Consider the following 18,002-nt stretch of genomic DNA (forward strand, 5'->3'; position numbering starts at 1 on the left):
GGCCTGTGATCCATTTTGAATTAATTTTATATGTGGTGTGAAGTATGGATTAAGGTTAATTTTTTTGTCATATAGATGTTCAATTTTTCCAGTACCGTTTCTTAAAAGTATCATCCTTTTTCCATTGAAAAATAAACTGACCATATAAATTTAAGTCTATTTCTAGACCCTACATTCTGTTCCATTGATCTATATGCTTCTCCTTATGCCAATAACACACCCTTCTGGATACTATGGATTTGTAGTAAGTCTTGAAATCAGGTTGTATAAATCTCACAACTTGTTATTCCTTTTCATAATTGTTTGCCTATTCTAGATCATCTGTTTCCATTCATATTTTAGAGTCAGCTTGTCAGTTTCTAAAAAAAAATATACTTGCTGTGGTTTTGATTGAAGCTGTGTTAGATCTAGAGATTAATTTGGAAAGAATTGAGATTTTTAACATTAAGATTTCCAATCTTTGGACATAGTATATCTTTTAATTATTTGGACCTTCTTTAATTTCTCTCAGCATGACTTTTTAGTTTATTGTGGACACTTTGGACATTTAAAAAATCCCTGTGTATTCATAGCAGCATTATTCACAATATCCAAGAAGTGAAAGCAACCCAGTGTCCCTGTATCCATGTACGAATGGATAAACAAAATGGGGTATATGCATACAATAGAATATTATTCAGCCTTAAAAAGGAAGGAGAGAGAGAGAGAGATTGAGAGCACGCACAAGCAGGGGGAGTGGAAGGGAGAGGGAGAAGCAGGCTCGCCGCTGAGCAGGGAGTCCGATGCGGGGCTCAATCCCAGGATCCCGGGATCATGACCTGAGCCGAAGGCAGACGCTTTACCGACTGAGCCACCCAGGCATCCCACTTTCCTAACTTTTATTTACCTTCTGAAATGTGGCAGTATGGCATTCAGATGCTTTACTCATTTGTCTGGACCATTTTCATTTAACTTTCTTATCTAGGCCTTCCTTTTCCAGAGCAGCTATTTTTGATTTTCTTAAAGCTGAGGAAACAGACCTTAAAAATAACTCCAGATACTATTTTGTGTATTGACAGCAATAAAAGTATCAATTACCTGCAAAGTTAATAGATTTTTGTTTTGTGATCCATAACACATTTGAGGTCAGCTGACAGTGTTGTCTCTCTTTAGGTCGTATGCAATAGAGAGGCAGTTTTATGGGAAATTCTGCACATTAGCGCACAGTCATTCCAAATTATCACAAATATATTTCAGAAGCTCTGGACAAATCAAAAATCACTCTCATTCTCTCAAATCATGAAATAACTGCAAGTGTCATCTAGCATTTCTGCTCTTTGCTTCTTACATTCCATAAGCATGAATTGGCTACACTTGAGGGTCAACTTCCTTTTGTCTCTCTGGCTCATCAGCGTTTTGTCCCCATTATTCCATGTATAGTGCCCTTGTAAAGATAATCAATGACTTCCACATTGTCAAATTCACTCATCCCTTCTCTGTCCTCTTACTACCCAGTTCCTCAGTGGCAATCAAAATTATTGACCATTCCTTGCTTCTTTGATGTACTGTCTTCTCTTGGCTTTCAGGACAAAGCATGCTCCTGGATTTCCACTTTCTACCCTGGCTGCTGCTTCCCACTCTCCTTTCCTAGAACTCTATAAATGCTGGAATATAGGGACCCATTCTGGGATGTCTTTTGTTCTCTAGCTATACTCCCTTGACTTTTTCTTTTTTTTTTTTTTTTTTTGAGGTGTAACTGACATAACATTGATTCAGTATTTATATGTGTTGCAAAAAGGTCACCACAGTTAAGTCCAGTTAACATCTGTCACTATACATAGTTACAATTATTTTTCTGATGATAAGAACTTTTAAGATCCACTCTCCTGGTTACTTTCAAATATGGGCTTGACTCCCTTGACTTCAGTAGCATCTGCTGAACCCCAAATTTTAACCTTCAGCGCTGACTTCTCCTGGAGACTCTGACTCACATATCTAATTGCCTCCGTGACTGCTTCACCAAAACAGAACTCTTTGTACTGCCTCCCTGGCTAGTCAATCTCTCTCTCTCTCTCTTTCTTTTTTTAAGATTTTATTTATTTATTTGACAGAGAGAGACAGCGAGAGAGGGAACACAAGCAGGGGGAGTGGGAGAGGGAGAAATAGGCTTCCCGTGGAGCAGGGACCCCGATGTGGGGCTCAATGCAGGGCTCGATCCCAGGACCCTGGGATCATGACCTGAGACAAAGGCAGACGCTTAACAACTGAGCCACCCAGGCACCCCTAGTCAATCTCTCTTAATAGATGGCATCACCATCTACCCAGTTGCTCCAGCCAAAATTCTAGAAGTCCTCATTGGCTCCACTTTTTGCCCATCACCCACACTCAATGTCCAATCCTACTGGCTCTATCTCCAACAAGTATGCCAACAATTCCATCCCTTTCTCCTTCTCCGACGCCAGCTACCAGGATCTCACATCTGTACAAGTGTATCAGCTCTTAACTAGTCTCCCACTCTAGTTTCACCTCTTCTGTTCTAGAGTCCCCCAAAGATGATCTTTGTAGGCCATAAGTCAGATCAGATTTAAAGCTTTTGGGGGCTACTTATCACACTTGGGTTCAAACCCAAATTCCTTGTCAGGGCCTCTAAGACCCTGTGTGATCTGATCATCATCTATCTCCCAACTTCTCACCTGCTGATCACCTCCCACTTACTCCAGCCATGCTGACTTTATTTCTGTTCTCTGACCATGCCAAGCTCATTCCTATCTCAGGGCCTTCATATATGTTGTTTCTTCTGCTTGGAACACACTTTTTGTGCAAGCAGCTAGACAGGAAGACATCACCTCACGAGAGGATGAGTGAGAGTCCAGAGAGAAACAAATGTCATAAATTCAAAGATTCTCAAGAAATAATGTTGGAAAGTCCAGAGCTTTCCCATCCTTCCCCAGGACATGGGTGGAACCAGAAGGGAAGGCCTGGCAGTTACTCTGGGTCCAGCAGTGTTGAGGCTGCATATGCAGCACGGGGAGTTGAAAATATTCTGATGGCAATGACTAGGGTGGGCACTGGGGAGATCGGGAGCATTCCTGGGAGATATTTAAGAGTTGGGGGGAAAGAAGGGAGCTCCAGAAGAGTTGTAGAATAGAAGAGACAAGTAGAGAAAAAGGAAGTGAGATTGTTCAAGTGGTTAGGAATTGAATCACTTGCTTTATAAGAAGCAGACACAGACTAGAATGCCTTATTATTCTCTTGGTAATGGAAATGAGCTTCTTTAAATGACTGTACCAAGACTGGTCCATCTGGGTCCCAGGGCTTACTTAAGGGAGAGATCCAGGCTCTGCGCTTGTCTTGAGCCAGGACAGGTGGAATGTGGCACCTAATTATGGCAATAGAAGAATAATGATAATAATATAATAAGAGGAAGGGAGATAAACTGAGAAAGAAAATATTTTTTCTGTGTTCCCTAGGGATCCAAGTTCTACAGCCAGGGCCCAGTAAGCGTGTGGTCGTAAGGAGAGGAGAGGGGATGAGGGCAAGTGGGGATTTTAATGTGCACTCATCTTCTCATAAGGTGAGTTCTTCCTGTCTAGCTCTCTGAGGTTGTGCATGGGAACACAGGCTCTTTTTTTAACCTGTTTCTCTCCAGACAAAGAAGGTTGGCAGCTGTAGAGCTGCTTGTATTTGAGAGTCTCATGACACCCAACCTTGCAGACTGATTGTAAAGATGTCTATTTTCTCATTTAGCCCTGCCTCCTTGCTGTTCTGTGGTGAAAACTGGGGCCATGGACACTCCTGACTCCTGCATATGTACCCTACCCTATTACTCCAAGCACAGATTCCCCAGGGTGAGACCCTGCTCTGTGGGCTCCACTGACCTGTCCCCAACCCGCAGCTAAAGGCATTTTCTTTAGGGGCTTTCCATACTTGACAGCCCTTCTTCAATTATTATGGTTTAGATTCACAGATGTTTCTAGATTTTTTAAAGACAGTATCTACATTATCCTCCTGGTGTTTGAGGGGGGAGACTTGTGAGAAAAGAAAATGGTCAAACTTAACTCCACCATCTTAATTAAGGTCATCTCAAGAAATCTAGAGGTGTTGAAAAGAGATAGGAGAAAAAAAGAAAGAAAGAAAAAGAAAAGAGATAGGAAAATAGCCCTAGAGATTCCTCTAATGGTTCTTTCATTAGATTCTTTGCCAAGCATATAAGCCAAAGGATGTGTAAGGCTGACATCTACACAGCTTTGATCCTGGGGCTCTCCAGAGGTGCATGAACTTCAGACTCTAAAGTTTACAGTCCCTGAAACCCCCACTGTGCCTTCTTGGGGCTTCCCCAGCATCAGTACTCCACCATAGTCCCTGTTGCCTCATGCAGGGCCAGCTAAATCCTCCAGGGAGAAGAAAACAAGCAAACAAAAAAATACACTGGATGTCCTTGGAAAATAGATTTTGGTAAAATGCATTAATAAAATTTAAATTCACCATGCCTCCCAGACCTAGACTTTCATTGTGCAAAGAGTTTCAAAACCTTACAAACTTTTTCATATACTTCTTCAGTCTAAATGGTATCACTGTAAATGGTAACTGGCATTATAATAAGGCAAGTGTCGACAAACTTTTTTCTTAAAGGGCCAGACAGTAAACATTTTAGGCTTCTGGGCAATACCTTGTCTCTGTTACAATGACCCAACTCCGAAAGCAGCCATAAGCAAAAGGAGAGCAAATGGGTGTGGCTGTGTTCCATTAAAATTTATTTACAAAAATAGTTGTCTAGTCCAAGGACCATGGTTTGCCAGAAAATCCACACACATTGGTCTTATCCTTGTTTTATAAAGTGAAGATACTGCAATGTAGTAGGATTTAACACAGGCAGTTCAATGATGTGGTCTAGCATGGGGGTTAAAAACATGAACACGGAGACAGTCTTAAGTCAAATCTCCACTCTATATTTTATAAGCTGCATGGCGTAAGTTATTTCACTTAAGTTTCACTCCCTTCACTTCTAATACAAAAATAACAATTGTACCTAACTCAAGGTAGGCACAACATGTGTTGTATAACTCTCCAGCAGCACCCCTTAACCCCATTAACACTTCTGCAGCGAGAAGCATAGATATTCACACGAAGCAGTATGAATGGACAAATATTCAGAAGGGTTATGGTCAGGTAGTGCCATCGAATGAAAACCTTTTGTTTTCATAGGTTTTTAATTTTCAGAATTAATGTATTTGGGATCTTTAGATTTGTATTTATTTATCAGTTATATTGTGTGTGTGTGTTTTTTTTTTAAGATTTCTTTATTGTAGGGAGAGAGAGAGCATGTGCATGCACAAGCAGGGGGAGGGGCACAGGGAGACAGAATCCTGAAGCAGACTCCCCACTGAGCAGGGAACCTGACACAAGGCTCTGTCTCAGGACCTGAGATCATGATATGAACCGAAACCAAGAGTTGGCCGCTTAAAGGACTGAGCTACCCAGGCACCCCTAAGCTCATTGTTTATGCCCTTTCATGGTCAATCTATTGGAATCTTGATGTTTTTCTTCCTGATTTAATTGTAGTGCTTCAAAATAAAGAGAAGTCAATTTTAATGTAGCCCAATCTGTCCACATTTACTTTTGTGATTTGGGCTAACTCACAGTAAATGTGCAATCAGGGATTACTGAGCAAAGGAATGAGGTTTTCTTTTCCTCCACAGCACTGTGAATCCTAGTCTCTCCCTGGCTGGAAGATTTCTTTCAGGGAAGGAACAAAATGAGAGACTCCTTCCAAGAGGTGGCCAACAGGAGTGCATGACAGGAGGGGAGCTTTCAGACTGCTTTAACATGGAATCCTAGCTGTCTGGCTTTTCCTTTTCCTTTTTACTCCAGAAGGATCGTATGCAGCTATTTCCCTTCATTTCCTGGGAGAGTCTGAAAGTTAAGCCCTCCTACCTCTCAAGTTAAGAGATGCTATTAGTAGTTTTTTGGCAGATAACGACTTTGGCTCTGCATTTAATGGACGTTCATGAAATTTAAAAAATGATAGTGTTTGAGGAGAAAGGTAGTATCTCCTAGGAAAACATGAAGAAAAATAGAAGGATTTCTGCAGAAAGAAAAGAGATAAATGAATCCGGTGTATTGCCAGAGCAGGTCCTGGTAGCCTGGGGGACTCTAGCAAAGTTGCCTCAGAAGGGAAAGGGCCTGCTGCCTGGGATAAGTCAAGCAGGCCAAGCAAAGGGCCACGGGCCTGGGTCCAGGGAAGGGCTAGTGGGAGCACAGCCATCCCACCGAAGCTCCCCAGTCTCTGGAATAAGAACTTCTCGTTGTCTGTCTCAGAGCCTATGCCAGGTGGTCCTTCCAACAGCACTAAGAAAGGATTTCACACTCTCAGTGTCCTGTAGGAGTGACAACCATTGTCACAAGGCTTTGTTAGGTCCCTAATGATTACCCATGTGAACACATATCTCTCTAAATTAAGACACCCAGGAGCCCAAGAAAAATAGTTGGGAGTCTTGAAGGAGCAGGGGTGGAGGAGTCCCTTATATGTGTACTTCTGGGGGCTGAGCTGATCTCTAAAGAAGTGTCACCCTCATCACAAATGTGTGAACACAAGTAAGTCATCCTCAGAAAGAGCTCGAACTGCCTGCCTCTTCTGGGTAGTGGTACTTTTACGCACGTGGGATACACTTAAAGACTTTTCATTACCCAAAACTTGACTACTGTTAAATAAATCTCAACTATGTTCATTTTTAGTAATTTTAAGTTTTTCCAAATTAAAACTATTTTATAGTTTTTCCAAAGTAAAACTATTAACATTTGTTACATCATGCTATTTCAAAGCTTATAATTCAAATCCACATCAAATTTATAAGTTACTGGTGAAGGTGAAATCATGCTGGAGAGAATGGTGGCCCAGTGGAGGGGAACATCATAGCTTTAAAGACCAGCCATCTGCTGACAACTAACACTTTCAGTTCTCCAGCCCTGTCCTCTCAACGCTGGTCTCCTAGATGCAGCGCTTCATCCCATAGGATGGCTAAGGGCATTTCAACCGCAACATGTCCTGAGTTAGCTCCTATCCTCCCCTTCTAAACCAGCTTCTCCCCTACTCTCTGAGTGGCAACTCCATTCTCAAGGAGTCTACCTTCCACTGCATGTTTTCTCTCAGAGCCCATGCGCAGTCAGTCAGGAGCCCCGATGTGTTCTACCTTCTCACTGTGTCCCATCACCACCTGGACACTGCCTCACCTCTTGGCTGCTCCCCCTGCTTCATCCTCTGTCCTCGTAGACTCAGAGGGATCCTGAGTTCACAAAAGCCAGATCACGCTGCCTTGGCTCCAAAGCCTCCAACGGTTTTCTCACTCAGAGGAAAATTCAAATCCTTAGAATGGTTCTTAAGGCTATGCAATTCCCCCCTCCCCGACACACACACACACACACACACACACACACACACGCCCGCACCCCGCCAACCTCCTAGCTTCCCACCTCCCCTGCTCACTCTGCTCCAGCCTCCTGGCCTTCCTGCCACCTCAGGGGCTGTTCCTGGCTCCTTCCTCTGCCTGGATGCTCCACCCCTGATATCCATGTGGTTCCCTCCCTCACCTCCTCTAGGGGATTGGTTTAAAGGTGACCTCCCAACCACCCTATTAAAAATCATAATCTCCTTTCTTCTTTCCCAGATGTCCTATATTCCTCCTCTGTTTCATTTCCTTCAATACTAGTTATTTCTCCCAACACACGATGTAATTTATTTGCTCATTAAAAAACAAAAAAGGCTACCCCCATACTAAAATTCAAGCTCCATGGGGGCAAGGATTTTTGTCTGTTGTCACTGCTTTATCCCCCACACCTAGAACAGTGCTGATATGTAACAGTCCCTCAGTAATAATTGTTGAATGAGGGACTGAATCACCTAATTACCTTGCAGCAGCTTTGATAATAGCATGTAGGTCCATCACAATATACATATATCATGAGAACCATCAAAAATAATTTGATTTTTATAGAAGTGCTTGTCAAAAAAAAACTAAGAAAAACTATTTAAAAATTATTGTTCATCGGGGCGCGTGGGTGGCTCAGTCGTTAAGCGTCTGCCTTCAGCTCAGGTCATGATCCCGGAAACTTTTTAAAGTTTTAAAAAGGAAACTTTTTAAAAAGTTCCTTTCCACTTATAATAAAAGAAATGCAATAATAATAATAATAATAGGAGGAGATGGAGGAGTGATAATATTCAACACTGGCAAGGGTATGGCAAGTAGAAACACTTCCAAGAAACACTAGTATGAAAATAACTGTTACAAGTTTTCTAGAAAATTCCTTGGCCTTAAAAAAATGTTTGGATATGCTTTTATCCAATCATTACACTTCAAATGATCGAGCCTAAGAAAACATAAGAAAGAAGACAAATAAGTGTACACAAAGACTCAAATCGCAACACTATTGAAAATAGTGTAGAGTAAGCAGAACTCAACTGCCAGTGATTGGGCAATGAATCAACTCTGACACAATTCTCCACCTTCTCCCATTCTTCCCACTTCCTCAAGAGGCTGCCCCTGAAGTGCCTCCATCCCATCCATATAATTCTTCTGGCTGTAATTTCTTAAAAACACTGTGCTCCTTGCTTTCATATTTACAATTATGTATTTATTTTTTTGCTTTTTTGGTCTATTTAATCCATTAGACCATAAGATGCATAAAGACAGGAGCTCTATGGTTTGTTCACTGCTGCAGTCCTTAATTTACAACTTCTGGCCCATAATAACCACCCAAAATGTGTTGAATAAATGAATAAGTGAACAAAACAGAATATTATGCTGCCATTAAAATATTTCTGAAACACGGATGACCTAGGAAATGTCTACAATGTATTAATAGAAAAACACAAAACTCACATTCAAAATTATTTTAACTATTGAAAAATGCACAGAAAAAAAATCACAGTGGAAGATAAAACTCCATAATAATAACTCTGGCTGGGTGTTAAAAATATGTTAAGTATTATTACTTCCTTTTCCATATTTTTCTATGTTCAAAATGTTTTACACTGGGGATGTATTATGTCTATAATAAAATCATACATAAAGCCCAGAGGAAACCACAGGAGTGGAAGACTGGAGACAGCAAACAAGCCAGTGCAGAGGACCTCAGGAGGGGACACTGGCCAGCCACGGCGGAGCAGGACGACAGGGCTGGGAGAGGCAGCAGAGCCTTTTCATAAGCAATTATGGAGTGGTCCAGATTTGTGAGCAGATGAAGAGTGATATGGTCAGTGCCGGGCTGTAGAAAGATCTCTCTGGCAAACTACAACCCCCAGGCCAAACCCAGCCCCCTCTCTGTTTCTGTGAACTAAGCTGTACTGAAATACAGCCACACTCATTCACTGATGTACTGTCTGCAGCTGCTTTCATGCTAAGTAGTTACTACACGGACCATTATGGCCCAGAAAGCCTAAAATATTTACTATCTGACCCCTTACAGAAAAACTCCATTGGCCCCTGGTCTACAGGCTGTATCAGAGAAAGGAGAAATCGCACGAATTGAGGAGGTGGTTGCAAAGGCCACCCTTTTAAAGGGAACGTGGAGGATGACTGGTGCAGACCGAGGAGTCTTGACAAGTACCTGTATTGACAGTCAGATGGAAGAGAAGAAAAAGGCTCCTCTCAGAGGGTAAGGCATTCATGTAGTAGACAGTTACTGCTGTTTTAGAGAATTACTATTTACAAGTGCAGCAGGAAAAAACAGTAACAGCTGGGTCACTTACCCGCAGAATCAGAGCTGTAGAGACTGGTAGCTGCCGCGATGGGTCCTGGCGGGTGGATGGCACTCGCCGAGGACCTCTGACTCGCAATCAGGATCCTGCTCTTTGCAGATGGTAAACGGGACATTGCACCCAATCCCAACTGGGGCTTAAGGAGCATGGCCGATCGATAGAAAGTTGGAGGAACTTCATAATGAGTATAGGAAGGAGAACAAAATTCTTCTTTTCCCGGGTGTTCTGTAACCTGTGATAAATGACCAGAAGCTTAATCAGAGAAGCTCCCATCACAGGATGAGCATGGAATGTGGTCAGGAGACCAAGGCTCCAGCAATGGCGACTCTGGCCCCACTGAGTTGCTCCATCACTGACCACTTACTTTCTCTGGTAAAGAGACTGCTAAATCCATAGCACCTACAATGGTGTCTAGTACATAAAGTCAATAAATATTTATTCAATAAAGGAATCATGTTTCCATTCTTACCTAAATTTAATAACATAATAATCCTGTGACTTTTCCCTATAGTTAAAGTTTGGGCTAGAACACAACCTATATGCGTTTTACATAAGTAATTCTATACTCACAAAGCCTGTTCATATTATCAGTGTTTCTTCATATTAAAAATGAAAAAAATAAGACAACTATCTTTATTTCCTTTAAGTTAAAAAAAAAAAATAGTGCCAGAGGCTATGAACGAAAAGATACATCTGTGAACTCTGCGCTAACTCACAATTTTATGTGTCAAACATTTATCTATTCAGGAATCACAAGCATTTAACAATATTCTTTAATAGGGGCTATAAAGCTTTGATTCAAGCTGTTGAAGAGAAAAACTCTCAATTTGATACTCTTTTAATGTTTAATGTTTTCTCCTTAAACTGACATTATTAAAACAAAAGATTAGGCCTTTAAAGTTTTATCATAATCACATTGTAACATATGCATGATTGCTCTAGTAGACAGGCTGAATTCAGGCCACAGCAAATTATATTCCTGTGAAAGACATTCTATTTCTGCTGTCTAATAAAATTTTTACCATTCCCTGCTTACCCTCTTACTATCAACCTTTGGCTTTTCTATTATATTTATGTTCCTCTATTTTTTCATTGCAGTTTCTAAAATTCCGGTGCCCCTGCTCACTGCTTCTAGCAAGTGTGCTCATGAAGAAAAGATTTCTATCCCACATCTGTCAGGTTTTCAGGATTGCAATATGCTGATCTCAGTAATTACTCAGTCCTTTGAAACTGGAGAGTCCAAAACCCAACATGCTGTCACTCGGAAGTGTCCTTAATGATTTCAGTCACTCCAATGCCTGTCACTTTGTCGGGTAGTTTGTCTCTGGTAAGATGTAACAAATTCTTTAAGAAGGTGAAAAGTATGCCTAATTGGTGTTTTTCATAAGACAAGGGCACCTACAAAAGAATTTCACACTCGTTTCTTTCATCTTTACTGACAATACAACAGGTGTCACTGCACAGCTATGAACACATAGCACTTAACCCCAAACGATTTTTTCCCCTCCTTCTCTAATGGAGTATTTTTAGAGAAATAATTTTGAAAGCAAACTAAAAGATCCTTGTGATCTCAAACTCCTAAAAATCAATCAAGGTATACAAACAAGTTAAGTTCTTACTAGATTGCCACTCTTCCTATTTGCCCTGTCCTGCTTTCAGTGGAATGGGCTGAACTGGGCAGACACACAGTAAATGTGGAGGCTTCACTGAGAAGTCACTGATCTGGATAGCCACTGGGAGAGGACCTGTGATGGTTAATCTTAACAACCTAGCTAGGTCATGGTACCCAGATATTTGGTCAAAGATTATTCTAGATGTTTATGTTTTAAAGATGAGATCAACATTTAAATCAGTAAGCCCTGAATAAAGCAGATTATGCCTCATCATGTGGGTAGGCCTCACCTAATCAGTTGAATGCTTTAATGGAAAAAGACTGACCTCCCTTAAAGAAGAGGGAAATCCGCCAGCAGGTGGCCTTTGGACTTGAACTGCAGCATCACCTCTTCCCTACGTCTCCAGCCTGCTGGCCCACCCTGCATACTTTGGACTTGCCAGCCTCCACAATTGCACAGGCCAATTCCTTCAAGTCTGGATAGATACTTACATAATACATACATATGTCCCTGTATTATGGGAGTAGGAAGGGAGACCAGCCCTGATCAGACATCTGTATGCTGCAAGTACACGACCTCACCCGTGTCCTCTCACCCCTGCTCCCCTCTTCCTACCTCCTTATACTAAAAATGCAAAGGGATTCCCCAAGGCATCAGTAGGAAGAAGTGTCCCAGAGACCTCAGGATAGGTGCAAGCAGAAAACAGTCTAAACCAGGAAGCGTATTCGATCATCCTGCCATGATCTTCAAGGCCGCTTCCGGAAGCTCTAGATGTCTGTACTGTTCCTGTCAACAGAGAAAGGATGCCCTCTCTCAGAAGAGCCCTTCCTCTGACTTCTTCATTTCTACTAATGCTAACCCAGCAGGAATCTGTCAATAATGATGAAAGAGTCTGAAGCCGGTTTGGGTTTGTACTGTTAAGACTTTCCCATTTATTAAAAAGATATAGGACTTCTACAATTGAAAAATACTTCTGTTGCAACTGGTCAGAAATGTGCTCTTTCCCTGGAGATTGGCTGAAGCCATCCTGTGGCAAGGCAGGGCTCACTGGCAGGGGAGGTGGCCTTGGGACCTCCCTGCACCAAGCCGGAATGCAGGAAGGGGACCCACTGGATTTCAACAAGTTGCAGCTCTAGGAGCAAAGGCCAAGGGCCAGCCTATTGATTAAAAGAGGATTATGGCAGAAATTGGCTCAGTACAACACCTGGGGCTTCTCTGCCCCGTCTTGTAGCTGGAAGACAGGCCCTTGGACACCTGATTATGGCAGAAAACAGTCCCCAGAGGGGCTGGTGCACAGTGGCGCTGCTGTCCCCCACCAATGGGGCCTCTCCAAACCCCTCAGAACTACTAACACCACACAAACACTCATGCTATCCCATTTCCTTGAGACTCAGGGTGGCTTCTAGAGGATTAAGAATAGGAACTATTTGGGGGGGAAATGTGCATATAATTTAGAAGTTATATTTTATGGAGGGAGCCAAAGCAATGCAGAAAAGACATACACAAAACCAAAATCAGTAAGGGTCACAGAGAAAGAAATGCAGACAGTAACAGCATGTTTGCCGACCTCTCCACATAAAATTTCTCTCATGAATGTGTTTTTGCAGAGAAAAGTCTGGGGGATCTTTTTTGGGGTGGGTGGGGAACCAAATTAGTCTATTTGAAGAAATGGTACAAATGAATGAACTGAAGTGGATGCACTGGTACGACTTATAGACAAGGTAAAGGTAACCCCAACATGTGTTGTGACCAGGGCAGCCATCCCAGTGGCCACAGAGAAACCAGCCCAAGGGTGAGCTCTTATCACTGTCTTCCAGAGCGTGCTTGTCAAAGAGATACTTTGCCATGCCAGATTTGGGGACCCAATCATGCACAAGTTGCTTACTTCTGCAGTGACCCAAGAAGAAGAAGAGAAAGAGTCTTTGGTTATTTAAACAGCTTTGGTATCCGCAGCCTGGGCAGGGTCAGAGGGCTACCTTTGAGAGGCCTCACAAGGAGCATCCCTGCCTTAGCAAGGAGCTTAAGGTCAGAGCCTGATCCTGAGCCTTGGAGGCCCAGGTGGATAAGGTTTTAGAAATTTGAGAAAGACTCACATTAACCAAGCTCAGAGACTGATGTATAAGACCAGAGTGGCAATTTGTCCACTGTTAGCGAGACGCCATGGCCTAGGGCCAGACTCTTTATGTCCTTTGGCTAGGACATCCTCTCGCTACAGACCTCTGTGTGAGAAGCCCACCTAAAACAGGACAGAACACAGCCCGGAACAGTGAAATGAGCCCCTGCTGAAAAGACTGGACCCTCAGACTCTCTAGTTGGTGTTCTCTCTGTAGAGATGTGAGGTGGGAAAGCAGGCCCAGAGTCAGAAGACAGTGACCGAGCTGTGTGACTCGGAGCTAACAGCCTGCCTCAAGGCAGAACAGACGGTCAGCTGCTGGGGCACCTGTCAGTGATAGCTTTGGTCAAGGTCTGCTGCTTAGAATAGATTCACCTCTTTTGCTGGGCCAAAGCTGACAACTTCCACTCTGATCAGTACATTCAGCAAATATGTCAATATAGTCAGTCAACCTAAGGTCCAACTTTGGACTTAGCCTTTCTATCTCTAAGAAGCTTTGGTTGACTTTTGTTTGGATCCAACATATATGAGTTCATAATTCAGCCATCATTCAACATTTTCTGACAACATCGTTATGTCAAGCACTGTAAACTCTGGGGACCCAGCAGAGAACAACAACAACAACAACAACAACAAAAACAGAAAAAAAGTCCCTGTTCTCATGGATTTTACATTCTAGTTGATGCAGCAAAAACAGAAAAAGTATATACGCCAGATGGAGATAAGCACTAAGAAAAAAATAAACCAGAGAATGGGGGTCTCAGGGAAGGTGAGGTGTCTCTCCAATGAAGTGCCATTTGAACAGAGATAGAAAGTAAAGGAGAGAGCCACTGGGTCTATGGAAAAAGAACATTCCAAGCAGAGGTAAGTGAAAAGACCCCAAGGCAGCAGAAGGAGAGAGGGTGAGCAGAGGAAGGAGAGGTGGTCGGGGAGGTTATGGAGCCAGACTGAGTCCATCCTAAAAGCTGAGCCATCCTACATGCTTAAGCTTGCGTTCTAAATGGCCTGGGCAGACCTGAAGGATGTTATGGAGAGGAGTGATCTGACCCCAGCTTTTAAATGATCACTCTGGCCACCATGAGGAGACTGGTTCAGGAGATAAATCTGCCTTCTGAGCTCTGGGACGACAACTCGCCATCACACCCAGAAATGAAAGGGGCAGCACAGTGATGGAATTGGGAGGGCGAGAAGAGCATCTCAGCACTGTCCTTGTTCTGTGGCTTTAACTGAGTGACTTAAATCCCTCCAAAGTGGTTTATACAATGATAAAAACTGTAATCCCAACCTCCAGAAAACACTGCAAGGACTAGTGAAGATTGATAAAGATGAAATGTTATGTGGGCTCAAGGCATAGTAGGTGCTCAACTAAATGTTAGTTGTAATTATTATTCTGACTCAAAGAGCCCATGCCTAACACATTATTTGCTACTCACTGTGGTTTTCCCATGTATGAATATGAGATTCTCCCATAAGGAAAATACTCCCCCTGAGAGGATGAAGTCAGACCAATTTGAACAATATATTTATTTTGGACTTTTCCCCCTGTTGATCTGGCTTATAAAAGACTTATGCTGACTTATTTAAGCATGGAAGCCAATTTAAATGCATACTTATCTAACCTCTCATGTATTACGCTGAGTGGAATTTAAATGAGTCTCCTTAGATGTTAGCTACATCTCATCATGATCGGCAAGCTCTTCCGGTCAAAAATGTCCACTTGTCTATAAAGTCCTCTAGTTAAGAACATCCATTTCTGTGCACATGGATCCATCAAAATCTGCAATTTGCTAACAGGATATTCTGTTTTCACAGTTCACACTGAAAACACATAACAAACTTTACAGTGTTTGACTTAAAGATCATATCAGAATGACATTCTCTTACCTCCTGCAAAAACTTTTCACTCATTTGACTGAAATGGTGTCCTGGGGGCTTGATCCCAGACACCATCAACCCAGAACTGAAGACCCGTGGCTTTTGCAAGTCTGGCTTGTATTTCTCATAGAGGTTGGCAGATGGCTTCAGCTCACCACCTGCTGCCTTCTCCTCTTTGGGAAGAGACATGGTACATGTGGGCGGAACATAAGGAAGGCCCACCGGAACTAGCGAAGTGTCCACCTGGCCGAGGGCCTGAGGACTCCTCCTGATGTAGGTGATGATCTTGGGCCTCACGTGCTTGGGCTTGGGCAGAATGATGGGCTTGGGTTCTGTCCTTTCTTCTGTTTTTTCAACCTGGTGGCTCTCCATTCCCTCCTGTGAGGAAGGGGTATCCTCAGAATGTGGGAATACAGGCTCGGGGATCCCACTGAGGCAGGTGCTCTTGTCAGGCACTTTCGGGGGTGTGTTCAACAACCGCGCACTATCAGTGGGGGGTGCGGCAGCCGAGGGTGACCTGGCATCCGCACCTAACGCGCCTAAGTCCTGAACACTGCTACTAGGTGGTGGAGGCTGGTGGGTCACATTCACAGTTGTCTCTGGATGGAGGGGTGCCAGGCCACTGAGAAGAGCACCTGCTCCCCCTGGGGTGCTTTCAGTCTTAGCTGCATTTTCTAGGAGGTTCCTATCTTCTGCAACAGATGTAGTGATCTCTTTGCTGTCCCCTACTTCTGAGTTGCTGCTCTGAGGGCCGAGGGGCTCAGGGACCCCAGTGTTGCGCTCTCCAACAGAAGGATCTAAAGTACAAACTGCCACACTGTCCATGTTCCCACTATCCAGTGCGCTCTCCTCACTGACATCTGAGGGCCTGCTGTCTGGTGGGTCATAAGGAATAAAAGGTACATGCCCATCACCCGCTGAAATGCCCAACTTCCTAGCTGCACTTGATGAAATTTTGCCAGTGGGCTGCTTTTCAGCAGCTTCCAAGGAAGCAGGGCCTTGTGTGGGGCTGGTCTGAAGAGAACCCTCCTCACCTAGGTGGACTGCTCTCTTGTCCTGCTCACTCCTGCCTCTTCCCACACGAGTGTGGTGGCCACTGCTGTGTGACAGGCTAAGGGCACCAGTGGCGGCCTCCTGCTGTGCTTTCCCACCTGGCTCCTTTCTCTCGAGGAGTAACACACTACCTTCCTTGGGGCATCCCAGACCCTCGGCCTGGATTGACTTTAACTCCTGCCCAGACTGGGGTGGGACAAATTTCAGCTCTGGCTTGAGCTCTCCCTTTCCCTGACCTAATTGTGCTTCTGGCTTACTCAGGACTCCCTTCAGTGCTGAAGCTGAATCCAGACCAGGCTCTGGAAGGGCCGAATGTGATGTGCTCTCATTGCTAACTTTCGGTCCATGTCCCCCCTCCATCTGGGTCTCTGAGGGGGTGGTCTCCTTGGTTGCTGAGGTAGATGGTTTAGGATGACGCACACTCTTTCCCTCTGAGGTACTGTCAGCTGGAGGAAGAGCTGCCCCTGGAGAGGGGGCAGTCAACAGCCTCTGCGGCCCCTCCCCGCCACTGGGCTCATGACGCGGGGCTTCAGGGGAGTCGAGTGGCGTGGGCTGCAGACGCTGCCAGGTCAGGCTCCCGCCACGTTCCCTTGTGGGCATGTCCACGACAACAGCAGAGCCACTTGCTCTTTCCAAAGAATGCCTTCTCAATTCCTCGTTGTCAAGGGTCTTTGCCAACTTATCCTTAGGAGCATGCCGGGGAAGTTCAGCATCCCTTTTAGCCAAAACCTCTGGACTGGCCTCCGCCATAATGTTCCTCCAACTTGACAGACTTGGTCCCTGAACACTGCGAGGGGTCTGTAGGATATCTGTGCCTCTCTCCACCGTGTGCTCTTCATTTAGTCCTCCATGGACGGTCGAAGAAAATTTAAAATCTTTCAGGCTGGTGGGGCCAGACTGAGATCCTTTCCCAAAGCTCTGAAGTTGGTGAGATTCCTTATTGAAATGGGTACTATTCTCTGGCTCGCTTGAATTTGCATTTCCAATTTCATCTGTCCGGTCACGTGTCTCAGACTCATCATGAGAGGAACTGACCTCCAACATGATTTGATTGGCATTTGTGTCTCCCAGACTTAGGATACTCTCATTATTATTTTTCACTCCATTTCTGTTGTCCCGCAACTGAGCGTAACATGATTTCTTTGGAGCCACTGGGACGCTCATTTTCAACCCTTCAGGGGGGGCTGCTGGCCATGCAGTCCTACTTAATGGAAAGGAGCTTCCTTCAAGCTGCTATTTGATTAATAGGAAATTCTCAAGCTGCTTGTTGCCCCCTGACAATGTCACGCTGCAATACTACTTTAATCATTTTCAGAGCGGTCTTAAAACCAAGCATTGTCTTGACATACAGCGGGATGACTTATCTGTTAGGTTCCTGCTGAATGAGAGCCAATTAGTCCATAAGACCTAGAGAGAAATAAAAATAAAATCATGTTGTTGGCACTGACAAATAGAGATTCTTAGGGGAAAAAAACATGGAAAACACAGATTTATTCATCACTTTCATATTATTATTTCATTCACTCAGCCCTTAAATTTCTCAAAAACCTTTCTGATAGGGTGCCTGCTGGCCAAATATGGGGAAATTAAAACATAAAAATGATTGTTAGAAATG

At 43.7% G+C, this 18,002-nt stretch overlaps 1 protein-coding gene across 11 annotated transcripts in view; it reads right to left on the reverse strand.

The window, feature by feature from the left end:
- Positions 1–18,002, reverse strand: part of MTUS2 (microtubule associated scaffold protein 2) — a 584,469-nt gene that overhangs the window by 360,738 nt on the left and 205,729 nt on the right. For all 11 annotated transcript variants that reach the window (XM_078070524.1, XM_078070522.1, XM_078070516.1 and 8 more), the window contains 2 exons: positions 15,344–17,794; positions 9,725–9,965 (listed from right to left, as the gene is read on the reverse strand). In XM_078070524.1, coding sequence (XP_077926650.1) covers positions 9,725–9,965; positions 15,344–17,551 — 2,449 coding nt within the window. In that variant the 5' untranslated portion in view covers positions 17,552–17,794. The remainder of the gene's footprint in view (positions 1–9,724; positions 9,966–15,343; positions 17,795–18,002) is intronic.

The sequence above is a fragment of the Halichoerus grypus genome, chromosome 4 (assembly GCF_964656455.1).
Source record: "Halichoerus grypus chromosome 4, mHalGry1.hap1.1, whole genome shotgun sequence".
In the NCBI taxonomy this organism is placed as follows: Eukaryota; Metazoa; Chordata; class Mammalia; order Carnivora; family Phocidae; genus Halichoerus; species Halichoerus grypus.